This window comes from Neomonachus schauinslandi, chromosome 6 (assembly GCF_002201575.2).
Source record: "Neomonachus schauinslandi chromosome 6, ASM220157v2, whole genome shotgun sequence".
NCBI lineage: Eukaryota > Metazoa > Chordata > Mammalia > Carnivora > Phocidae > Neomonachus > Neomonachus schauinslandi.
This window is the reverse complement of record NC_058408.1, coordinates 81419819-81446593: the sequence shown is the minus strand read 5'-3', so window position 1 is coordinate 81446593 and position 26775 is coordinate 81419819. Positions and strand designations below refer to the sequence as shown.

Here is a 26775-nt window from a genome sequence, read left to right as displayed (position 1 = left end):
TCAGTCAGAAGGCGAAGGCAAAGAGACGGCAGCACTCTAATCTCTAATGATGAGACCATGATCGTAGAAGTGAGATCTGAGTGTGGGTCCTCAATATGATAACATCCTGGATGAGTTTTCTCAAACTACAGAACTACTGAGTGGACAATATATTTCTAAGGATGAAAATGGAATAGGGTGCTCTTATCCAGGCAGTCATTTGAGCGGAAGTTCTTTATCACAGAGTATTTTGCTAAAAGAATCTGGACAATCCTGTTTTGCGAAAAGGACTTATGACAGTGTTCTTTCACTTTTAATGATGCTTGTGTACCAAACTTTACATGATAGAAGTAATTTTGCAATGCTCAAGTTTTTTTTTTTTTAAAGATTTTATTTATTTGACAGAGAGAGACACGGCGAGAGAGGGAACACAAGCAGGGGGAGTGGGAGAGGGAGAAGCAGGCTTCCCGCCGAGCAGGGAGCCTGACGTGGGGCTCAATCCCAGGACCCTGGGATCATGACCTGAGCCGAAGGCAGACGCTTAACGACTGAGCCACCCAGGCGCCCCTGCAATGCTCAAATCCTTATTAAAATTTCTAATAAGGTTGTTTTCCAATGTCCTTATGCTGCTTACTTTTGTTAGTTTATTGATAACCAGATAACAAAAGGTGATAACCATTTTTTTCAGGTACGTTCAGAGTTAAGCGAATAAGTCATTGCCTTCCTTTCTTTCACTGCTAAAAATCCCCACAAGTAGCAACTTACTCCATTTCTAACGTGCTCAGGGAATGGGGAAATGTTAGGGCACATGAATAGGCAGGAGATGTTATGTAGGCAATGGGAGTCAGGAAATGGCAAAAGAATTTCCCATGGAAAGAAAGACAGTCACAGAAAGAGGGTTTAACATACAATTTAGTACAGGAAAGAGTTGTGGCATTATTGTGTGTGTGTATATATATAGTGTGTGTGTGTGTGTGTGTGTGTGTATAGTATATATACGGTATATATACAATTGGAAACATTTTTACAACAGCTTTAGGAGAGAGTAGTAGGGAGTATGATTACCTCAGTTTCAAAGAGGTGGAAAGAACCTCAAGTTTGGAAAGGTTAAGGTGCTCGCCAAAGGCTACAGAGTAAATAATAAAGCCTAGACACTAACACAGATCTGAGGGCTTTAGTTGGGCCCGATGCTCTTTCAACCCATTGTGATGCCTACACACCCAGTCTATTTAGCAAAAACCAGGTACAGAGGATGGCACTCTGGTTATAGAAAATGACACAGTGACAAAAGGCACGTGAACACTGAGAAGAAAGCAGTGTTGATTTTGTTCCAACACTGTGCCAATCGCTGATGCTGACTAGATGATTATAATACCGTCTCAGTGAGATACTGTGGAGAAGACAAATTTTGGGGACACAGAATAGAAATAGTCAGGAAGTCTGAGCACTGTAAACAAGGCCTAAGTCCAGTGTCATAAACTTCTGGACTGGATTAACTGCAGAATATTAAAGACTAGCTGCTATCAGTCTGACTCCTTTCTAGAGCATTACACTTAATTATTATGATAAAGTACTTCGTAAAAATGTTTACCTGATATTGTTGTGAACTTTGTATAAAGTTTATTGGAGGCTCGCTTTGTTTACTCTTCAACCTTAAAATGTTATCAGCGTATCCCCAGCTCAGGATGGCTGACCACTGAATGTCAGTACTGTTCATGCTTCTCACACCTCAAGAAGAAATAAAAGTATCAGATTGCCGCCGCTCAACTGTTATTTGACAGCCCCCCAAAATGGCAGGTTAAAAGCTGAAGTTTACATAGCAGAACACAGTATCTTTCCAGAGCAAATCATCTTTGTATTCATAAGATAGACCGACTTAAGTTTGTTTTATTCCTTTAATGCTAATGGGATTCTAAGAGTGGAACTAATTCTTTTTCACTCGTGGTGTTTTGGTTAGGGCTTATTTGATTTAGTACTAAAATGTCTGTTAAGAAATTTCTATGGAAGACAATGATAGTCAAGCTTACTCTGGTCATGTTCTGTGACAAACTAGACACTGTTTAAATAACTTTGTAGCCACCACCTGCTGACAAATCAGTATGGACAACTATCAATACTAGAAAGAACATTGCTACCCTAGAGAAGCAACAGCGGTCCTGGGAAGGGGCCATTTAATCCTGTCAACTGCCAGGGCTTTGCACAGCAGACTTTGATTTAACGAGGTCCTGCTCCTTTCCTCTTTCTCTTTTTTACAACATAGTTTTACGTCCGTTGGGATAAAGATTTGGACATTTTGACATCCCTTTTCAGTACTATTCATAATCTATGCCTTGTTGGTATGCTGAATGTGGCCAATGCAGCATAAATGCTGTAACTGGTGCTGTCCTTGAAATTTGCATTGCTTAAGTCCCTTAAGGAGAGAGAATGGGCTTTATTTATTCCAGCACCTAGCAAAATAAGGCCACATATAAGGGAATGAAACAAATACATACTTGTTGAAAGAATCAACAGCACAGTGAAAATGTAATTCACAGATTTTTGTTTTCTTTTGTTGAGTACAATACCAAATGTTGACATCAGTTTGGCAATAAAGGAACTGGAATATACTCACTTAATAAAAGCTCCTCTAAATATAAGCTGCTAGGGAAAGGAACCACATTCTATGAGGCTCAGGGCCTCTCAAATTCATTCTGTAATGCCTGGCATATAGTGGGCACTCAATAGCCCACGTGCTCAATGAATGAAGTACATCTAGTAACTGCCCCCAGTTTCTCATTCCATCACTTACAAGATGTACCATCTTTTTTTTTTTTTTTTTTTTTTTAAGAAAAATAAACTTCTTCTTTACCTACTAGGACAGTGAATCTTAAACATGAGTTTGCACGAAAATGGGTGTTTCCAGCATGCCTAGGCTTGGACTCAAGCCCCAGAGATTCTGACATGGTGTGGCTCAAATGAGACCCAGGCAAGTATACTTTGGAAAAAAAAAGCATCTCAGGCAACTTGGAGGCACAATTTTCAAGTAAGGGTTTAAGGTCATCAAAACCGCCGCAGTTACATTGTTCTGTGCATGTATAGCTCAGCAAAACCATACAGTTACTTGATAAAGCAGCGCTCGGCACCTTGCAGCTGTAGCATGTGACCCGACCCCCCTCTGCAAGCAGGGCTCTCAGAAGCCAGTATGGGGTGGGTGAGCACTCCTCTCGTGCACTGTAAGATGCTGGGTGCGGCAGTGAGAGCTCGCATAGTCCCCGGGGTCCCGGGGGCCGGGGTGCTTACAGCCTGATGGACCTTTACTGAGCACTTAGAAGGAGTCAGGCACTATGCTAATCATTCCCTACAGTATTTCATTTAATCTTTATAGTAAATTACCCTGTGAGGTCAATCCTTTTGTTATTCCCGATTTATAGATCAAAAGCCAGGATTTAGAAGGTTTAAGTAATTTTCTCAAGGTCAAACAGCTACAGTATCAGAGCTGGGATGCAAACTCATTGTATCTGTTGTATTATACTGTTGTGTATTATAATCTGTTGTATTATACTACTTCCCCACACAACCTAAATGCTGGCAAGCCCCAAATACATTCTACAAGGGAATAAAGCATAATTTGAATGAACACAGCTATTAAGGGCACTGACTATAGTGGCACAAATAAGATAGGTTGAAAATTACATTTGACATATTTAAGTCCCATCATGCCAAGCGGCAACACCAGCCCTTTCTCTTCTGCTCAACAGAAACAAACTTCAATCCACTCTAATTAATTTTTTAAATGTAAATTACTGACACATTTTGGTACTTTAAATATTATTAGTAGTAAATTATTTGTAACACACCTCACAACTAAATGCAACACTGATATTACAGTAGTTACAATTAGACAGATTTATCTGATCCTATTAATTCACTAAATTTAGATAAAATGATAAGCAGCCTCTCTTACTACTAACAAGTATAAAGGCGATCATTGATTCCTGATATAAACAAGAGTAAGTCTACAAAGAACTGTGGTCCAGCCAGCACACTTAATTTCTTTGAGTGCTCTCTGCTCGGCATGGGTACTGTACCCTTATAGTGCAAAGCTGTACGTGATGGAAGGCTCATGGACCCCAAGGAGTGAAGTGCGTCAAAGATCATGTTAAACCCAAACATTGTGACTGTCTGGAAGCATCTAGTCCACACGCTGGCTTTTAGACACATCTGCACACACCTGATATGAACAGACCAGCATCCTCATTGATTTTAGTGCCCAAGCCCAGGCCTAGGAAGTAGGGAGAGTTCTTTTACATTGAACGAAATGGTTAATTACATTAACCATAAAGTAATTACAGCACTTTTCCATGTGTTGTTGTTAGCGAGTTAGTGCACAGAGGGTGAGAAAAGGATTGCTTTCCAGGCATGCCTATTTTTAAAACCTGTTTTCAAGGCTATCATGACTTCCTTGTTTTGTTTTGTTTGTTTTAATCTCATGACTATCCCTTCTGAGGTACTAGCTTTGCTGGCCAAATAACTCTGCCTGTTCTGGGAGTCAAGAGCCTCAAAAGGTCCATTTCTAGAAGACTGATATTGTTTTCATCTTGTGAACATAACCATTTATTCTTGTCTCTGACTCCTCCTCTCATTTCAAATGGCACTGCATCTAATCTCCCCCTTCCCCCCCCCCATGTGGTATGTTTAATTCCTACTTTGCACTAAATAACCACAAATTTGAACAATTTTTCACCATGGATTCAAATCTTACACATAAAATAGTGGCACAGATAAGCTGGAAACATCAAATCTCATGAAAAATACACCTAGAGTGATTCTCATTATGTTTTCTTTTACCTTGTTCTTTGCTGTATGTCATCAGAAGACAGAAATTTTGGGACAAACCACAGATGGCTCTGGTGGGCAGAGCCTGGAGAGAACCAAATCTTTCTCCGTGGGGCTGGCTGAAACAGACCACAGGTACCGGAGCACTTGGAGAACCTACATACTCCCCCCACTTCAAGCCTTTTATCCATGACAAAGGACTCTAAAACAGAGGAAAATAAAAAGTATGATTTTTTTAAAAAGGTAGTAAATATAGAATGACTTCTAACTTAAATTCTAAACAAAGAGTAAGCAACCTGATTATAAGCCCTTTGTAGGCAAGAATTATTTAAATTTTTTTTTTACTTCCCCCATACTTAGCATATAGAAATATATGCTCCTTGTTGCTAGACACAGCGACGAAAATATAGACGAAGCCCAGGCCTCATGGAGTTGCCTTCCAGCTGGGATGAGGGGCAGACAAGAAATAAACAGACACATGCGCATCAGGTGCTGAAAGCTCTTTTGAAGAGGGAGGGAGAGAACTGAGAACATTGGAGCTGCTATCTTAGATTCAGGGTCAGGGAACTGAGGAGGGGATATCTGAGCAGAGACCTGAAAGAAATGAGACAGCAAAACGGGGCTCGTCTGGAGACAGGCCATCCTAGGTGGAGGGAACAGTCGACACAAAGGTCCTGAGATGGGAATGAGGCAGGTCAGTACCAGGGTCCCACTGTGAGCGGACACACGGCTCAGATCTTTACACGTACCAACTGCAAAGTTAGTTAGCACTGAGTATAGTGTAGATTAAATGGCATTTATTACTTTTCAGGGATGTGCTTTTAAATCATTTTGGCATGATAAAAGAATAGAATAGAATAGCTTTCAACTACGAAACACAACATTGGTGATCTGGTTTTGGCAAAACAACACTATCATACTGATGTTTTAAATTTGAATTTTACTGCTTGTATCACTCTGGTTTGTGCTTAACATGCAAATTTGACATATGTGAGCTCTGAGCACAAAGAATTTACATGTCTTCTGTGTTCTACCTTTACTGTATTTAAGTAACATTATTTTAAGAAACAGTCGTCAAAACAAGGTCTATGAAAACCATTTTCTCTTAAAATGGGTCACAGTTTCCTGCAGTTGGGGAATGTGTTGCTTTATGTCCCCACTAAGGTTCTTCCCAACCTCCTTCCCACACCTTTTCATTTTCTGCCATTCCTCTCCATAAACCCTTACATTTTATAATTCACGGGCTTCCATCCTCTGCTGCTTTTCTGATGGAAGAATTTAGCTCAGGGTTAGAATCCATTTTACTCTTAAGGTTTGCCTGCTTTATTTTTGTATTTCAAAGTAAAAATTATGCCTACTTCCCAGTTTAAGAGGCAATACTTTTTACCATTATAATCGGGGGAGGCCAAAGACATATGTAAGGTTCTCCCTTAACTGTAAGCCAAAACATTCACACTTCTGGTCAGTACTTTTGGTGGAAGTTGGCCAAGGCCCTGCCATGAACGTGTGTATAGCCATGCCCACGCTCAGACCATTCTCCAGTCCTGGACGGCTTCTCTTCTCCGGTGGGCAGGTTCCTGTTAGGCCACAGCCCCGGCAGCCTTTCCCTGCTACTAGCCCTCTGGGAGCTGGCCGCCTGACCTGCTCCCCAGAGCCCCACCTTGTCTCATTAACAGCAATGACCACACACAGGGTATCACTGTTAATGGTGTGCGTCTGGGTTCATTGGCTGCAGTGCACCTTCAGGCCGGGACCCTTATATTCATCGTGGTGTCCCTAGAGCCTCAGAGGGGGCCTGACATCTGCAGAGTTGAGTTTTTTGCTGAATTCTATTGAAATTCAAATGACATACCGGATAGGTAATTTCTTTGACCTGTTCTCGGTTTTCCCTGAAAGCAAACTGCACTAGCAACCCCACAGCGGCAGGAAGCTCTCCTTCAAGGTTGAGTTTGGACCCGGGTCTGCTGGCATGGGCCGACTGGAACAACTGACGAGGAGTCTGGCCATAGGTTTTTATCATGGTTTCCAGCGCTCGCCTCTGAACTGGATCTTCGACTGCGGACACATCCATGCCAAAATATGTCTGAAAGGTAAAAGATTAAAAGAGAACAAGAGGTATGTAAAAAGCAAGATTTGGAATGACACCAGAGGGGAAACAATAACTTGTTTTATTCTCTAGGTAGTAGTTTACTCTCCTCTATTTCAAATGGAAATGGTTTTTAAATGTTTTTGATCGGTTAGCATCGAAACTAATATAATGTTTTATGTCAATTATACCTTAATTAAAAAAAAATCCATGGAACACTACATCAAAAACTAATGATGTATGGTGATTAACATAACATAATAAAAAAATTGAAAATGCAAAAAAAAAAATCCAAATGAGGTTTTTCTTTGGTCTTGTCTTTCAATGAGGACAGATGAAAAAATAAGCAAGATTTTCACTTGAGTTCATCCAAAATAACAAGCAGATTAGCAAGTGGATGTATTTTTTTCTGTAGCTGCCTGTCAGATACCAGTCAGAAAACTAGAGTGAAGGGTGAAGGGGTTACCCTGCCCTGATTTTCTCAATTTGTAGAAATGAAGACTAGAAGTTCAAAGCCATTTGTATCTGGCCTGAAATTATGTGATACCCAAATACTCTTTTGTTCTTTGACATTAATATGCTCAAAGAAAGATTTTGATTACTCTTCTCTCAAGACACAATGGCTGGTTTCATAGGATAATTTTCTGTTGCTAACTCATGTAGGGGCCAAGGGCAGGTTGCCCAAAGATGGACCACTTTGGCATATTGATTTTATTTCATTTTATTTTAAAGATTTATTATTTATTAGAGAGAGAGAGAAAGCAAGAGCGAGAGATCACATGACGCGGTGGGGCAGAGAGAGGGAAAATGAGAATCCTAAGCAGGCTCCATATGGAGCCTAACACAGGGCTTGATCTCACAACCCTGAGATCATGACCTGAGCCAAAATCAAGAGTCAGATGCTTAACCAACTGAGCCACCCAGGCACCCCAAGCATATCAATTATTTTAAATAAAAGTTACTTAGGAGATAGCCTGTGTAAGAAGGAGGCCCAGACCCTCCTCTGTCCCCCTGAAAGCGGGAAATAAATTTCCCATATGAAAGGTACCCTCCCCATAGCAGGAGGTAAAGAGACATCCTTATCACCAGAGATGGGAAATTTAGAGTGGAAAAGGCTGTATAAACAACACTTGTTACTTTTCATTAATTTACTACCCCAGCCCAAATTCTCTTTAGAGATCCTTACTAATTGAAGCTCCCAAAGTTAAGTTTTCTTTGTCCTATCAATTCCTCACAGATTTATCATCTCTTTGTCTAAAAAGTGTAAAAACTGCCTGCCTTGGTCATTTCTTGAGGTCTTGATTTCATTATTGAGCCTCTGTGTGCACATAATTAAACTGGTGTTTTTTTCCTATTAACCTGTCTTACGTAAATTTAACTCTTAGTCCAGGTGGAAGATCTTGAAGGGTAGAGAAAGAATTTTTCATTCCCTTCACTCACACACACCATGTTGGAGATGTCTATGAATATCAGCTATTGAGGCATGTTTTCTTACACACATATAGACATTAGTAAGGAGCCTAGATTTTTGAGGTCTCTGTCTCTTGCATTTTCCCCGGGCAGAAGAGTCAGGAATCTGAACACTAGTATCACTGAAAACCAAGCAAAGTCTTTCGATTTCCATTCTGTAAGCTCAAGAGCAACGCATGTATGTCTTATGCATCCTCAGAGAGGATTCAGTGAATCTTGATTTCCTGTCTCTGTGTTTGCTTTGGAGGTTTTCACATACACCGCTAAAACGGACTAGAAGGTTGGCAGGGAGAAGGCTGTGATGTGCTGCAGATCCCTTCAGCCTCCCTCGGTCATCTTGGTAAGGCTGCCAATGGAGGAGGCCGGCTTCACCTCTCCGGCAGGACGTGGAAGACTGGATAAGAAACAAAGTCAAAGTATTCCATTTTGACCAAGACACTGTAGAGAGAGTGGCGTCCTCCCGTGAAGCACTGTTCTTAGGACATGAAGCTGAAGAGAAAGGGGGCGGGGGGCAGGGTCAGGGCAATAATCAGACTGGAAGAGGAGTGAAGATTCAGGACTTGCCACGGTCCTTTTCTTTATCCCTCAGTGTTGGAATAATAAAAACAAAAGACTTCACGTATAATACTAAGTTATGGAAAAAGTCATCTGTTTAAAGTGATATACAGGAAAAGGCAAAAATGAAGTTAAGATTTGATGTTGGTAGGTAGTTCAGGAGAGTATTATTTAGGTTCTAACGAAAACTGTGGGTGACTCTGAAAAAGTGTGGTGAAAATTGCAAGCTCTTTAATGTAAAGAGCGCTATTACACTTTTCTTCTTCGTGTTGTCATCCCCTGGAGTCAGGTAGAGAGCGATGTGCATTTCCTTCTTGACTTCTATAGCGAGCAGTCAGGAGCTGGGTACAGATCTGTCATGTTCTGTGCGTACCGGCTTGTACAATGTAGCTTTTAGCATTTCATCAGGCATATGTAGGCATATTTCATTACATATCTTGACATAACCTTTCTATAAATGCCAAAATAAAATCTCAAAGATTCTTCGGAAGTTAAATAATCTTCAACACTACTCTCCTCGCCGCCACCACCCCCGCTGCTGCCACAAGGGATAAAATACTTGTTATAAATGCTTATCTAGGCATGGTCATTCTTAACAGCTGCTTGACTTGGTATACTCAAAAATTCAGATGAAGAGTGGAATAATCCTCTAGCCAGGGCTTTAAAAAATTTATTTGAAAATAGTGTTTCTCTACACTCTATGGTATCAGTTTCTAAGCAAACCTTATATATTAGCGAGCAATGAATCAAGATCAAAAGGCATTTCTACATTCCTTAAAAAGGTTAACATTTATTTATATTTAGTTCTATGGTGGACAATATCCTGTATGAATTTCCTCCCTTATTTATGAGGTTGGTATTACTGTTCACATTTTACAAATTTGTACATTTAGGTATGGAGAGGTTAAGCTACTTGCCCAAGGTCACACAGCAAGTGGCAGAGTCACAGGGTGAGGGTTTGAACGCAATTCTGCATTCAGAGACTGTGTACTTAATCACTGCACTTTCTTTGGCTCCATGAATTGAATGTTATCAAATTCCTAGAAAAATGGCATAAACTACCTTTTTTTTTTTTTAAAGATTTTATTTATTCATTTATTTGAGAGAGAGAGAGAGCACATGAGAGGGGGGAGGGTCAGAGGGAGAAGCAGACTCCCTGCCGAGTAGGGAGCCCGATGCGGGACTCGATCCCGGGACTCCAGGATCATGACCTGAGCCGAAGGCAGTCGCTTAACCAACTGAGCCACCCAGGCGCCCATAAACTATCTTTTTTAAAGTTCTAAAGTCCCAAAGAAATAGTGACAAAAATTGTCAGTAAAATGACAATTATGTGGCATATTTCCGCATGCAGATACTTTTAATGTGAATTTTACATAAGAATAATTGAAAAGATATGCTAGGATTATAGGCACAGAGTATAATGAGGTTAATGTCAAAATTCCTAGGTGGTTTTAAAGTTACGTTTTAGCTCAAATATGAATAAAGGTCAAAAATCATACCTGAAGCTTTGCCTTTACTTTATACTAATCTTACACAGAAAATTATTACTCACCCATCAAACTGTATTATTCTCCCTTTCCAAAACACTTTGCCACAGCATTTCTTTTATCAGGGTCATCAGTAAATCTGTCTTACTCTGTCTTCTAGACCTTAAGTCTCTTAAGGAATTGAATTTTCTGTTATTTTAGAGGTATTTAAAATAATTACTGAGCGAAATGGACTAGAGATTTTTATTTTAAAACTGCTATTCAGGAATGGATCTCTGGCATAAATCAGGCCAGGTACTGAGGGCATTACTGGGGGTTCAATGTGCACATTTTCACTGCATTTGTCATAAATGCTTGATGAACCTATGCAGAGAACTGTAGCTGGAGTGGAAGTCCAAGATCAGTCTCACCCTACCTTTTAATTATAAAGTTAGGAAAGCAGAGAGGCTAAACGTATGCAGTGGATTAAGAGCTACTGTGCTGTACTCACTGTCTTTGAGTAGCCACTAGGCAACACTAGGCTATAGCTTTGTCCCTATAGTTTGCCTTTTTGTCTCTCATTCCTTGAGGAATTTCCTTCTAGAGCCTCATTTGGACCCCACTACCATACCTGGGTAGGCATAACCACCCCAACTTTCCTTCTCGCCCCACTGTCCCCACTTGAATCTTACTCACCTTCACACACCCGGAGCCTAGCAAATGAAATGTTTCCTTAATAGATAAGATTTCTTCTTCTTTTTTTTTTTTAAAGGTAGCCTATCTAACAACATCGAAAAGAATATGTGAAAGTATAACAATTCTACTTCTAGGAATTTACATTGTGCTGGAAAGAGTTTACGTGGCAGGCCCAAACTGCTTTCCTTGGAAAGGCCTGCTTGCAAGGTTGCCCTTGGCTGGTAGATGGCAACATGGATTTCAGGAGAGTTCCCACCATTTCCTAACTGGATAAGAGTGGCTTACTGTGCCTAAACTGTTTGCACGAACTGTGTGGCTTGTACTAAACACCTGCTCTCCTTCTGGGAGCCCGGGATTTCAGTACATGCGAGAGAGGGAGTGTTTCCATTACCAGCCCTTAATAAAAACCCTGGGCTCCGAGTCTCTAATGAGCTGCCCGGCTAGACCACATCACACATGTTGCTGGAGGAAGTAAGCGTGTTCTTTGTGATTTACTGGGAGAAGACTCCTGGAAACTTGTGCCTGGTGTCCTCCAGCTTTGCCCTATACATCTTTTCCTTTTGCTGATTTTGCACTGTATCCATCACTGTAATAAACCTTCTGTAAGTACGACTATTTGCCAAGTCTTTAAGTCCTCATTCAGCCTGGGGATGGTCTGGAGGAACCCCCGATGAATAGCATCTTAGTTATTTTTAAGGAGGTGAAATATAAAGCCTGAAAAGTCTTGGGCAACAGTTTAAGCTGTTGCCAATTCTCTTCGATAACTTGGGTATTTTAAAGAAACAGCCCAACAACTAACCTTTTATTCAGGTTTTGCCTTATGTAAATGCATATTTTTAAAAGGGTCACTTACAGCAGGATGAAAAACGTTGATGGCTTGAACAGAAGCCTTCCCTTTTTGCTTATACCCGAATACCAAGTCAATCCACTGACAGATGTTCTGGGACACGTAGTCAGACTCTAGAGCCTGTCGATGAATGAGGATAAAAAGACGAGGATCGTTACGTGCCCAAGGAGGGAGGTTGACGTGATTAACCCGTTCACCATTCTGACGCACACCAAAATCAAAACCTAAAAGAGAAGATTAATATTAATGTTTATCTCCCCAAAGCATGCCTCATCTGGCCCACTGAGCAGGTCTTAAGAGTTTCCAGAAACAGATATTATGTGCTATAACCAGGGAAAGCAGAGGCAAAGAGAAGACTGACATCACTGCTCATCTACTTACTTACCTACTGATAGGTAGGTAAGTAAGTAGATAGAACTACATGGGTTAATGCTATCCTCATTAAATTTGAGATCTTTCAACTTTATCCTTCTACCACTTTATATCACATTGAAAAAACAGCAGAAAATCACTGCCTACTAATTTCAACATTCTACTTATCAGAACTTCAAATGTAGTAAGTACTTAAATAACTATTCAATTATAAACTCGATTAAAATCAAACTAAGGTGTTAACATCACAATAAATTTATACTAGCATTCTGTAGTTTAAAAAAATCCAACTAATGCAAAGTATACACATTCCTAAACGAACTATTAATTTTATGTTAAGTCTGGAGGTCTGTCCTGACATTTCCACTAAGCATTCCTATGGACAACAAAATTATCCCAACACATTGAATTAGAGGGTTCTTCTGTGATCTAAATAAGCTGTTCTCTAATTGTTTCATTAGTCTGCTAGTGTAAACACAAATCTCAGAAGTGTTTCTTTCAAAAAAAAAAAACCACAACTGTCCTAAAAGAAATGTTATAGAAATATTTTTGTGCTACCTTTTATGGACAGAAAATCTGAACACCATAACAGAATAAATGAAATTAAATTAAAATAAATTAAAAAGGAAATCTTAAAAGCTGATTACACGCCATATAAAATTAAGTTGCTGTCTGCCTCCTTCTAGATCTTGTGAAAACAGTTAGAAGGATATTCGCTAATTTTGGAAGTATTTTGAAATGATATGATGTGAAATATAAACCAAGGGCTTATGTAAATGAACACGGAGTGAGGGTGGGGGTCATCTCCAAAAGCTCAGCTCATCCTACAGACAGCTGCAGAGTGATTTAGGACAGACTGGCCAAGAATCTACAGAACTCTATGTGGGCAGCTTCAGGAGAAGCAGCAGGGATTTATTGATTTAACAATAGTGAATGAGACTTCTAAGGGCTGAGCTGGGGAGGGGCTGAGCAGCAGGGGGTCTGTATAAACTCAAATCATTCTCAACTGTCAAATGCTCTGGGGACACATCACAGGTAGGCACTCTTCACACACAGCAGATGACTGGAAGTACAATGAAAGGCTTATCAGAATGCTGATAGGAAAGGACATGATGTACATGATAGCAAACAATATTTTCCAAAAATAGCTATAACAACCCTTGCTGTGTTGCAGGCTTTTCCAGAATCCTGCTACTCGTACCCCATCAAGTAGCAAAGTCTATGCTCCCTCCTTTTGAATGTGGGCAGCACTGGTGAACGGAATGTAGTAGGAGTGCCGCTCTGTGACCTCCAAGGCGAGGTTCGTAAAGGCCCTGCAGCTTCTGCTCGTCTCTCTCTTGGGACACTCACCTTTGGAACCCCGAGTTGCCAAGGAGAATGTCCAAGGCCACCATGCTGTGAGGAAGCACAAACTAGTCCACGTGGAGAGACCACATGGAAAACCATGGACACTACATAAAGAGAGATGCCTGCTGGCCCCCAGCTTCTCTGATCCCCTGGCTGGTCCAGCTCCAGCTAATCTGAATGCAGACCCTGAGCCCAAACCACTAAAGGCACTGGGCTGAGCTGCTTCTGAATTTCTGACCTCCAAAACCTGTAATGACAATAAATTTATTGTTGTTTTGAGGCACTAAGTGTTGGAGGTATTTGTTATGCAGCCAGAGATAACGGAAACATACATATAAGAAACCATGGACAGAGAAAACAAGCATATTGAAATGAGTCCCAAGCCGAAAGCTACAAGGCAGGTACTCCAAACTGCGGGTGCTGACAACTCACTGAGGCATTTCTCATTTGGGCAACACTATGAACCGTGCTCCAGGTGATTAGCCGCATGAATTTATTAACGATTCTCCAAACCACTCCAGAGGGGCCAGTTAGTATAGAATAAAATTCTAAAGCAATTTTCCCAACACTAACTTCTCTGAAGATATAATTATCAATTTCATGTATTCCTAAAGGTCACATAAAAATATAAAATTAAGTAAGGTAGGAAAATGACCCACAAACATCTCTCAAAGAGCTACCTGGTCTTCTACTAAAAAATGGGTAAGGTTGGCAGAGATTATTGGTCATTGGCATCACAGAAAATTTGATTTTATCCTCTACTATTCCTTTTTGGTATTAGAAGATTCTAGCTAGGGTGTTTTATTTATAAGTTGGTCACTCTGCATAAAATCATTGAGATTTTGGTTAACTTACATTGTGCTTTCAATAAATTCATGACTTTTTAAAATAATGAGCATATGATAACCTTTGCAATCAGAAAAAAGAAGCATTTCTGTAAAAACTAAAATACATGTTTACAAATACCTTTAATAGTTAAAAGTTACCAATTTTCCACACATATTTAGTCCTATAAAATAGTTACAATCTTCATGCTCACTTGGAAATAAAATGATAGACTTGATAAATAAAGGTATTTCTCTTATTTGGGGATCAAATTATAGGACTTAAAAAAGCTATTCTTATTTTTAGAAAAGTATAAAATAAGTACAGAATTATAAATTAGAAACGATTTACTGCTATACCTTCACGGTTGACTAAGAACTCTGGAAGATAAAAAAACTCTGGGATAAGTTCTTTGACATCAGTCATGGATTCAAAAGATGAGAGGCGCCAAGTTGTATTTGTAGAATGAAAAGTTCTGTCTGGAATGTCAAAACTTTGATCTATAAAGAAAGACAAACAATGCAGTTAAGACACAAAGACCTTATTCTATTTGAAGCTTGTTATAATTAGTTTAACTTCTGCTACTTTGAAAAGATTAAAATGATGTTCATTTTGTTTTCCAGTTTTAAAGAGGTTATTCATGTTCTTGAAAATATATATTTCTATACATAATTTGAGACCGTATTATAGTATTTTTAATCTATATTATGTTTTCCTAGTACATATAAATGGATGAATTTATATCATTTATTTGTTTAATTGATTACTATCTGCTTACTCAAGCAGAATTAAAGTCCCATAACAGCAGGGACCTGAGGAATCACCCACAACGAGCACATACTAAGTACTTGATAATGACTTATTTATTGAATGAATGAATGAATAATTAAAGGTAAATTAAAGTTCAAGTGTGTAAAACAGTTTTTTCCCCATCAGAAAGCAAAATTATTCCTTCACCTTTAATAATTTTTTAAAAGATTTTATTTATTTGACAGAGAAGAGAGAACACAACCAGGGGGGAGCAGCAGAGGGAGAGGGAGAAACAGGCTGAGGAGCCCAACGTGGGGCTTGATCCCAGGACCCTGAGACCACAACCCGAGCTGAAGGCAGACGCTTAACCAACTGAGCCACCCAGGCGCCCTCCTTCACCTTTAATAATTAAGACAACTTTTTTCTTTTTTTGGGGGGAGAGCATTCCTTTTTAGATATAACTGAACTAAAGAATGAAGTACAATTTCCTATAAACTAAAAAACTAAACACAGTCACTCCTCTGTTAAGTTTTTCTGCTGTAGGAATTAAGGACTGAGTTCTGACCTGTCTCTTTTCCTGTCAATAGTTAGCAGACCCGAGCCACAGGGCAAGCCTAGAACATGAAATGATACCCAAAGGCCAGCCCTGAGGACACCAGTGGTGTACACTGTACCATCTAAAACTCCTTTGAAGTCGCTGAAATTTTGAACTTATCTTTTCATTTAGAGACTGTCACAGACTAATCTCAGCATCAAGCAAGGCACAATTTTAGAAAGATATGCTAAGCTTCTTCCCCAAGTCTGCGCTTCCCTGTCCAGCAACATTTTCTATTACTTTTATTACTTTCTCATCTATTGAGTCAGTCAGCCCAGGGGAAAAAGTAACCCATCTAAATGGCATCTAGAAAAAGCAATTCTGTAAGGCTATGGCAGAGTCACAGTACCTAGAATAGAGACTACAGAACTGTGGCACAAAAGAAGCACACCGAGGATTCTGTTCAGATTGTCAAATTCTTCATTGTTTTTTAACTTAAAAAAAAAGTAGTACTACAAATTTCTATAATCTAGAACGTGCATGTACTAAACCAGTGGTTCTGAAGCTAGCACTTCTGTCCCCTAGACATTTAGCAATGTCTAGAGATATTTTTGGTTCTCACAAATGAACTGGTGGGGGAATGCCATTGGCATTGAGTGGGTAGAGGCCAGGGATGCTACAAAGTAGCCTATAATGCACAGGACAGTCCTCACAACAAGAATTATGCACCTCAAAATGACCACAGGGCCAAGGTGAGAAGCCCTGGACTAGGCCCGGAGTCTAGAGATAAATTCAAAAGCCAACATAAATCATTTCCAGCTAATCAGATGAAATTGATGGGGATTGCAGTAGCCTCTGTTTGTTTTTTTTTTTTAAATCATTCTTAAATACACAATGAAGAAAACTTAGCATACTAGCAATAAATATTAAAAAATTAAGAAATTTCAGTCGATTGGGAGTTTTGTATTAATAGATTCTTGGCTACATGAAAAAAGTGGAGGGCAGGAAGAGTTCTGTTACACACTGCAGCAGTCCCAAACCACATCTGAAATATTCTTCCTTATTCTGAGTACCACTTTTTAATAAGGGCATCTGCAAACCAGAACACGTCCAGAAGGATGATCAGAAGAGTGACAGGTTTGGAAACCAGAGCAAACAAGGATGGCTTACACGTTAGTTTTAAAAACTCTTCAGTAAGTACTGAACGATCTTATTTATTTTTTGTATCCCCGTAGCAGCCGGGATAAGACCCCGCATATAGGAGGCTCTCAACCTGATGTCAAATTAACGAAGGATAATTAGCTTGGGGATAAACACGACTGAGAGGGAGAGAGGGGACAGGGCAATAGTCTTCAAGTATCACAACAGCTGTCACGTGGAACAGTGGCTCTGTGCACTTGCATGGGGACAAATAGAAGAAAGCCCCTTCTGTGGACCAAGTAGAGACCACACACAATCCATTCCTCCGAGAGGTGGCATGTGAGTAAAAATACATAAAGAAGTTCAAGAAGGGGTGAGTAAATGAATGGATGATGACCCCACAAAGGACTCTGCGGGCCACGAGGAACAACTCAGAGCTCATACCACAGTCCTCATTAGAAACCGATAGGAGCGTATGTCCCTATTTGCACACAAGTCAGTGAATTCACCTCTAAGTAATCTCCCCGCCTACAGGCTGTCACTCAAAACACTGAGAAGATTATTATTATTATTATGTTCTTTTTTTTTTTTTGAGAGAGAGAGAGAGAGACCGAGGAGGGAGGAGGGGCAGAGAGAGAGGAGACTCTTAAGAAGGCTCCACGTTGGGTGGCTTGATCTCACGACGCTGAAATCATGACCTGAGCCAAAATCAAGAGCCTGACGCTCAACCGACTGAGCCCCCCAGGTGCCCCTGAGGTAGAAGTTTATTAGCTAGATAGTTACTATGGTGAAGGCGGCAGTGTGGCTCTCCTATTAACTAGTTACTTATAATAAATTATAGTAACATATTCCCTGTATCCAAAGATAACTTACATGATCTGAAATAACTATTAAATTGAACATCTTTAAAAAGTGAATTGCATACATTCGATAAGGATAAATTTTATGGTATGTGAATTACATCCTATTTTTTAAAAAGAGAATTACATTTTTATAAACTTAGACATGTCTAATTTGCAGCTAAAATTTGCCATATTAGCAAGATAATGTGGTTTACTACAAATTTTTTGAATAGAATTTTATGGGAGGAATAAATAGAATTCTTCTTCCTGTGGTTTGATTAGTCTCAATACAGTCTCAGAAAGTATGTCAAGTTTTTTTTTCCCCTAATGACCAATAAGATATTTTAGGTAGTTATAGAATAATTCTTACCTTGATAGGCTAAAAACATTTTTGTGAAAGGAGGCATCCTGACCAGGAAGTGAAGCACAGTTCCACTGTTAGAATAGTGGGAGCCATAGTGGTAGGGCTGCACGGGAGGCATGGGGTCATCTTCCCTAGCTCCTTTGCGGTACTCCTCCTCCAAGTACTGAAGGAAACAGGGAATCAGACAGTATTCATGAGAGAGTGCTCCAGGCAAAGCTGGAAAAGCCTCACTAGTTTTCTTTCCATCTTCGCTACTACTCCCCCTTTTTAAAAATTATTATTTTATTTTTTATTTTGAGAGAGAGAGAGAGAGCGCGCACACAAGTGGTGGTGGTGGGGGGGGGCAGAGAGAAAGAGAGAATCCCAAGCAGGCTCCACACTCAGCATACAGCCCGACACAGGGCTCTATCTCATGACCCGAGCCGAAATCAAGAGTTGGACGCTCAACCAACTGAACCACCCAGGGGCCTCTCTACCAGCCCTTTGACGCCATTTTCCACGGCTTGCCGTCCCACCTGTGTTTGGACCTCAGCCACCTGGAGCATCTCCTCCTTGGTGCCCCGCTGAGGCCCGGCCACTCGAGAAGCATGTCACAGTGTGCACCTTTATTCTCTCATTCTGTCACAGGAAACTCACCGATTCTGCACCCTGCCTCCCAGCTCTCTGGCTCCCAACATGGCCTAGAATGTTTAAGCTGATCAAGCGCTCAATAAATGAGAGCTGCTACTGTCACTAGAGACGTCTGCATTTTAAAAATGAGTCTCAAGATACAATGCTATGTTCTTTAGAGAACCTCTCTAACGGTGGAAAAGCAATAGCAATGGAAAAACTGTACCACATTATTGAAGTTCTCAGGTATTAACGTAACATTTTATGGCTGTTCTTCAATGTAGTTACACTGAGATAAAAACGAATACAGTGATTTTTCACGACTGCTATCTTCCCATCATGAAGTAGGAAGCTCAACCGAATATTTACTATCTGTCACTCATCTCCCATAGCTTCTGTCTGGCTCTGATAACAAAGTCAGGTGATAGTGAATTTCTGGAATCACTTCTCCTTGATTCCACAGCACTGCCCCATTTTCAACTGCAGAGGAATCAAGGAGTGACAGTTATAAGACACTTGGCGAGATCTTTCTGGAACTGTGACACAGAACAATGTGAATGCGAGAAACCTGCTTCAGCTGCTCTTACCTCAATACTGCTGTGAAGAATGCAGCATGTGGCTAATGAGTTTTTAAAAAATTTCCAACAGAATTCCATGAATGTTAATTTCTCAGAAATAGATAATTTATACTTCTAACTTTAAAATCTGGTAAATTTCTGCTAATAAATGATTGCATAATTTGCTAAATATGAATAATAAGGAATTCTGGTGCATTATAAATAGACTGATATTGTTATATAAATAACACTAGGGGATACAAATAGCGGGTCCCTGAAAATCGGTGATTTTTAAAAGAAATATAGTTATTTATATATGGATACAACAATGGATTATTAGCTTCCAATTTATGCCACAATAAGTGTATTTCTTTTTCTGGGCAAAGTGTTTTCATAGAACTGAGACAGATAATATCTAAAATCATATAATGATTTCCAATTGCCTGTCACCCAAAGCACAAGAAAGAAAAAACAGAAAAATCAATATTATAAATTTAAAATTAGGTAAAACACAAGCCTATGGAATAAAACTTGAATTTTCATTTATCAAAATATGAGGAAAAACGAAACCTACCTTGTAGGTGTCCACATAACGATCTTCTTTTTCTTTATACTGCACAGCTATAGGCTTAGAGAGATTCCTACAAATGAAGAGAGGATGGAAAAAGATGAAGTATTTTGATACTGTTAAGATTAAGCTGCCTACACACCTGCGTCCTGTAAGTAAATCTGTGATCAGCAAACACTTGGCCTTAGTTTAGTGCTTACATATGTTGCTTTGCAACTAACAGCCATCATTCAAGATTATGATTGAATCAACTGGTCCAAGGTAGAATTTTCCTAAACAGATCCATACCAATCTCAGGAAGGAATTCCTGACTTACGAGTAGCCTAGACAAGAAGAGCTGCTGCTTCCTCTGCTTCCTCCAGAATCATAACTGATGCTGCCCAGGGCAGCTGATTCCTGCTGAGCCCTGACGTTCCTGTCCCCATTTTCCAGACCTACACCTGTTCAGGCAGTGAAGACTGAAGGGTGGTTTGGATGGGAAATATGGTCATGAGGAGATGTTATGTAATTATTGGACTAGTTACTGAAAATTAAAGAAAAGACACTTAAAAAAATTTTTTTTAAATTTTAAGTAGGCCCCACGCCCAATGTGGGGCTTGAACTCATGACCCTGATAGTAAGAGTCACATGCTCTACTGACTGAGCCAGCCAGGCGCCCCTAAATGACACACGTTTAAAATGACCAAGTGGAGACTTGGAGTGTGAGTACTAAAATAAATGTTTTGTTGTCTAATTCATAGATGGGGAGTGACATCCTTGTTCACAGAGTAGAGATGTGTCTGTGCTGGTGTTCACTTGAAAGAGCAAGAGGAAAAGATCCACTGAGGGAGCAGCCTCCCTGGCTGAGGGGCCACCTGGGCTGGCATGGCGTGTGGTCATCTGGAGTTTCAACATCTGGCTCCGTAACTAGATCAACATCAAGATTTGCCCAAAGTTCAGTGGCTCAAACCAGGTCTGCTGAGCCAGATGTTAATATACCTATTTCCTAGGGATATTGACATTAGTGATAGTAAACACTAATTTTGTTTTTGAGACCTTTCCAATCCTAAAAAATTTGTTAAAAAGTAAAAACAGTTTTATAGAATAGATACATATTCACATCTCAAAGTAGGAGAAATCGTGTGTAAGATCTGGGCATGCAGTTTTTTCTAAACAGTGTAAATAGGTGTTTTTGAACGTAAGTACTACTTACTGTTGTGGTTGAAAAATCAGAAATTACTGATGAGCAGACAGAATAACCCTCAAATCAGCTATAATACTATTATTCATAGGTAAAACATTTCAGTATATACCTTTCCAGATGTTTTTCTGGTTATCTGTATATGTATATTCATGTTTAAAATAAAAATAACAGCTTTCCCCACCTATACTGTATATTTCTAAAATACTATTTTTAATGGCTGTAATGTAAAACAGTTTACTCAAACCTAGTGTTGGGCATTGGGGTTGTTTCTAAATTTTAGCTACTTAAAAAAAATGATGTAAGGACTATCCATCCATATGGCCAAATCGTTGCATGCAGTGCCAGGCACCATTATCGGCAGTGAACCAGGCAGAGTTCTTGCCCTCATGACACTTACTTCCAGTGGGAACCTTTCTGGTAAAGTACATATTCTTAAGTATTCCTAAAAATAAAAAATCCCAGAAGTTAAGTTGCTAAAACAGAGTATGCACATTTGAAGAGTTCTTTGGCATATTATATATCGTCAAACTGCCTTCCAGAAACATTGGATCTATTTATACTAATAGAGTAAAAATGTCTAAATGTCCATCAGCAGTGTATAAAAATGTCTGGAAGATAAATAACATGCCACTTGCTATTTTTTAAATTGACAAATATATTAAACTGTATCTGATTTCTTGAAAACTGCCTTAAGCTAGGCCTACTTTTCAGTAGTTATAATTAAAATATTCTAAAAATATATATATTCTAATATACCAAGTAGAATATTTGGAGTCAAATTTTCTTTAAATTACATAAGAGAACTTTTTTTTTTTTAAATAAATAACCAGAATATTTCCTCATCAACTACTAGGGCTATGTGGTTACTCTAAAATGCAATTCATTCAAGAAAGGCAGGATAAATGCTTAATTCTTTTGCTTTAATTGCCAAATTTCAAAAGTAAGGAATTGGGGCCCTAGTTACATCCAAAGGCGACCAGTAAGTTTGTTCTGGGGGCCTTAAAAAAGTATCATTATTAACTTAAGTGTTTTTTTTAAGTTGAAATGTGTTTTAATCAATTGTAGTCATTATTCTTCCTGATGCTCAGATTGTCCTATCTTTGGCAGTGAGAGCCACTTCAAGTTGGCTCCTGAGTCCTTTATTTATTTATTTATTTTATTATTATTTTTTTAATAAGTTTTTTTTTTTTTTTTTAAGATTTTATTTATTTTTTTAGAGAGTGAGCGAGAGAGAAACAGCATGAGAGGGGAGAGGGTCAGAGGGAGAAGCAGGCTCCCCGCTGAGCGGAGAGCCCGATGTGGGACTCGATCCCAGGACCCTGGGATCATGACCCGAGCCGAAGGCAGACGCTTAACCATCTGAGCCACCCAGGCGCCCTATTTTATTTTTTAAAATATTTTATTTATTTATTTGACAGAGAGAGACAGCTAGAGAGGGAACACAAGCAGGGGGAGTGGGAGAGGGAGAAGCAGGCTTCCCGCCGAGCAGGGAGCCCGATGCGGGGCTCGATCCCATGACCTGGGGATCACGACCTGAGCCGAAGGCAGACGCTTAACGACTGAGCCACCCAGGCGCCCCATCCTTTATTTATTTATTTTTTTGATTGTGGTAAAAACCACACAGTACAAAATTTATAATCGTAACAATCCTCAAGTACACAGTTCAATAGTGTTGACCATATTTACACTGTTGTATAACAGATGTCTAGAACTTTTTCATCTTGTAAAACTCTACCCACACAGAACAACTCCCCATCTCCCCCTCCCCTGTTCATCCCTGTCCCCGAGCAACCACCATTCCCCTCTCTGCCTCTGAGTCTAATGACCCTAGATAACTCTCATAAGTGGAATGTCACAATATTTGTCTTTTCTGTGGCTGGCTTATTTCACTTTGCACAATGTCCCCAAGGTTCATCCAGGTTACAGCGTATGACAGGACTTCCCTCCTTCTTAAGGCTGAATGATATTCCATTGTATGTATGGTACCACAAATTCTCCATCCATCCATCCACAGACAGACACGGGCTGCCTCCCCGACTTGGCTGTTGTGAATAATGTGGCAATGAACATAGGTATGCAAATATGGCCCCCACATCCTTCTGACAAGACTATCAGTTTCCTTGCTTTCTGATATAATAAATATCCCAGGTTCACCTTATATGTTTTCTTCTAAAAAATTTTAGAAGAAATGAGAGAATAGGAAGTCACCATTTTGTGGACCCCTAGTGAAATAAATAACCGACTTAAGAGATAACCATCAATGACAGAAACAAGTTCAATGGATGCCTGATACCATGGATCAATCTGAGCATCATTAGAGTGGGATATCATATGTTTCCTGAGATGGACAATATGAAGTTCACACCACAACCGATAAAGTATTCTTGCCAAAAAAAATTGAACCTCAATCTAAGCAAGCCTTTAGAACTAATTTCCAGTCTCTAGGAAATACAGAGGCTAAAGGAAGAAGGTAAATACTAACAAGGGAATGGGAGATATCCTACAAAATGAATGACCTGTTTTTCTTCAACAAGTCAATGTTAGGAAAAAAGAAAGAGGAAAATGCATACCAAATAACAAAGGCTTATTCTAGATTTATGTCTTTGGAGACATAGCAACCAAAGGTGATATTGGGCCTGATATAAGCCAATCAACTATAAAAAGACATCTTTCATATAATTGGGGGGACATTGGAAAATGGATTGGGTATTAGATGACACCATGAAATTATTGTTAAATTTTCTTAGATATGATAATGGCACTATAACATATTAAGTAAGAAAATGTTCTGTACTTTCTTAAGAGATGTGTGCTGAAGAACACAGGAATAATGTAACAAGATTGTCCACGATTTGTCTTAAAAAGAAAAGAGAGATGATATAAGTTTGGCAAAAATCTTCATAATTGTCGAGCTGAGGTTATGGACAGATGGGGTTTGTTGTATATTCCTTCTATATTGGTGCATGGTTGAAAAGTCTCATGATAGGTCTTTAATGAAATAAAGACAGCATATGGACAAAGCTAATAGGTGATAATGTTTTTAGTTACCTGTAGACTGATGGATCACTGAGGTCAAGGGTCTCACTAACATAGTCAGCAAGTATGAACGGGAACACTGGATACTGCATGAGATCATTGAAGGATCGGCCGGCATGTTTGTTTAGGTGAGTCAAATATTCAAAGTTAGTAATTTGTCCAGTATACCATAAATTTGTCAGAGCATTGATGTTGCCATATTCCAGGAGATTAGGGAGGTTATTTGTTAGTATACTGTGGTACACATCATCACGAACCTGCAAGGGAAGGAGAAAAAAAAACAACAGATTTTCTTTTAGGCTACTGATACTTTTCTCCAAAGTCTCCATATTTTAGGCATGTTACTAGTATCAAGGCCACCAAGAAAATACTCGCTGCCCAACTAACATCAACTGGTGGCGAACTGAGATTCAACCCTGGGTCTTCCTCCAAAGGCTGGACTCTTAACCATTATGCTTTGCTGGAGAAATCGGTCAATAAGAAGGTAAGAAAAAGTTTGTATAGAAGAGTCACTTATATATAGATCCTGAAAAAAAATCAATAAAGGATAAAGAAGAATCTTCATCTAAATAAATGCAACATGATATTGTAGAAAGAGCATGGTCTTCTTAGACAGACATGGCCTGATTTCCAGCTTAAAACCTTTGTGTTACAGTTATCATATCTGTAATATGGGAATAATAATATTTATTTCATGAATAGGAAATAAAATACCCTATGTAAAATATGATATTTGATTTTCACTACTGATTGAAAACCAATAAACTTTGGTTTTCTTTTTTTTTTTTTAGAGATTCACAAAACTTGTCACAGAAAAAGGTAATATGATTTTTTCTAAAGTCATTAAATGATGATTGGTAATAAATGGGAAAAAATAGACAAGCCAGGCCTTTACTAAAAACAAATTTGAAATATCTATCTTAAATGTGTAGTGTATGTACTTCAGGCATAGGAACAAGAGCAGCAGATGTGGATAACCAGAGACAGGACTAAAAGTAAGTGAGGAAATGGAGCTATGGCTATGGAACAGGCAAGGTCACAGAAGGTTTAAAAACCTACATCTGGAACCTGTTCCACAACAATGTGAATATACTTAACACACACAAATGGCTAAAATGAGGGCACCTGGGTGGCTCAGTCGGTTAAGCGTCTGCCTTCGGCTCAGGTTGTGATCCCAGGGTCCTGGGATTGAGTCCTGCATCGGGCTCCCTGCTCAGCGAGGAGTCTGCTTCTCCCTCTGCCTTCCTCCACCCCTTCCACTCGTGCTCACTCACTCTTTCTCTCAAATAAATAAATAAAATCTTAAAAAAAAATTGGCCATCTTATTTTACGTATTTTCTTACCACAATTAAAAAAAAAAAAAGTAATAGGCTCAAGGAAAAACAAACAGAAAACCTAAACCTGTAGTTTAAATCTGAAGACTGCCACCTTCTAAAGCTAAGGTTGATGGAAGGGAGTTTATGACAGACTGCATACCAAACTCTGCAAGAAAAAGGAAGCATTCATTCATTTGACAAGTATTGATCAGGCACCTACATTCAAGCTGTTGAAGCTATAGCACTTAACAAAACAAAGTGTTTACATTTTATTGGAGAGACAATGTTGGATGTTATTAAGTGCTATAGAGAAGAACAGAGCAAAGGAAAGGAGGCTTGGGGGTAGGAGTGAGAGAAGGGTTGCCATTTTATTAAGAATAGTCCGGAGGGTCTGATAAGGAGACATTTGATCAAGCAACCTGAAAAAGTGAGCAGGTGAGTCATGTGAATTTCAAAAAGGAAAAACATTCCAGGCTGTGTTCCCAGGAGCAGGAGTGGTAAGTGCAAAGGCCCTGAAGCATTAGTGTGCCTAGTCAAGGAAAACAAAGTCGCCATGGATGGAGTGGAGCAAGCAGGGGCTAGAATGATAGAAAAGAAGGTCAATGAGATAACAAGATGCCAGATAACTCAGTGTTTCATTAAGCTATTATAAGGACTTTGGCATTAACCAAGTAAGACAGGAAGTGACTGGAGGGTTTTGAGCAGAGGGATTGCATGATCCAATATACCTTAGCTATCGTGTTGAGAATAGTCTGAAAGAAGGGGGAGTATGGAAGCAGGGAGGACAGTTAGGAGGCTATTGTAATGATTTAGGCAAGAGATGATGCTGGCTTAGACCAGTAGTGTAAGTAGCCAGGTTGTGGACCTCTTTTGAGGGGAGAGTCAGCAGGACTGATAGAGTAGGCGTGGGGCATGAAAGAATATGAGGAGTCTAGGATAATCCCAAAATTTTTAGCCTGGGCCATCAGAGAGATTGAGTTGCCAATTTTTGAAATGGGGAAAACGGCAAAGAGATTCTGAGGGGGAAGATTAGAAGCTTGGTTTTGTGCATGCTCAATACGAGATGCCGATTTGACTTCCAAGTGGAGATGCCAAGCAGGGAGTTAAGTATTTGAGTGTGGCATTCCCGGGCGAGGTTTGGGTAGGGATATAAATTTGAAAGCTGTTTCAATACAGGTAGTATTTAAAGTCACAAGAGTGGATGAGAAGAGAACAGGTCTGTGGAATGAGCCTGGAGGTATTCCAAGAAGCATCTTGGAGGAAGACTGAGAAGGAATGAATGTCCTTAAGGCAGGAGGAGAGCTAACGAAAAGTGATGACCCAGAAACCTAATGGAGAAGATTATTTTTTTTTTCAAGATTTTATCTATTTCTTTATTTGAGAGAGTGCGGCGGGGGGGGGGGGGGGGGGGGGGGGG

General features: G+C 39.6%; 1 protein-coding gene across 1 annotated transcript in view; it reads right to left on the bottom strand.

The window, feature by feature from the left end:
* The window catches only part of LYST (lysosomal trafficking regulator), a 162873-nt gene that overhangs the window by 13536 nt on the left and 122562 nt on the right, over positions 1 to 26775 (bottom strand). The window contains exons 40-47 of the mRNA XM_021696219.1: positions 24055 to 24299; positions 19830 to 19896; positions 18096 to 18252; positions 14818 to 14958; positions 11921 to 12138; positions 6647 to 6877; positions 4807 to 4996; positions 1571 to 1707 (exon numbers count right to left, since the gene is read on the bottom strand). Coding sequence (XP_021551894.1) covers positions 1571 to 1707; positions 4807 to 4996; positions 6647 to 6877; positions 11921 to 12138; positions 14818 to 14958; positions 18096 to 18252; positions 19830 to 19896; positions 24055 to 24299 — 1386 coding nt within the window. The remainder of the gene's footprint in view (positions 1 to 1570; positions 1708 to 4806; positions 4997 to 6646; positions 6878 to 11920; positions 12139 to 14817; positions 14959 to 18095; positions 18253 to 19829; positions 19897 to 24054; positions 24300 to 26775) is intronic.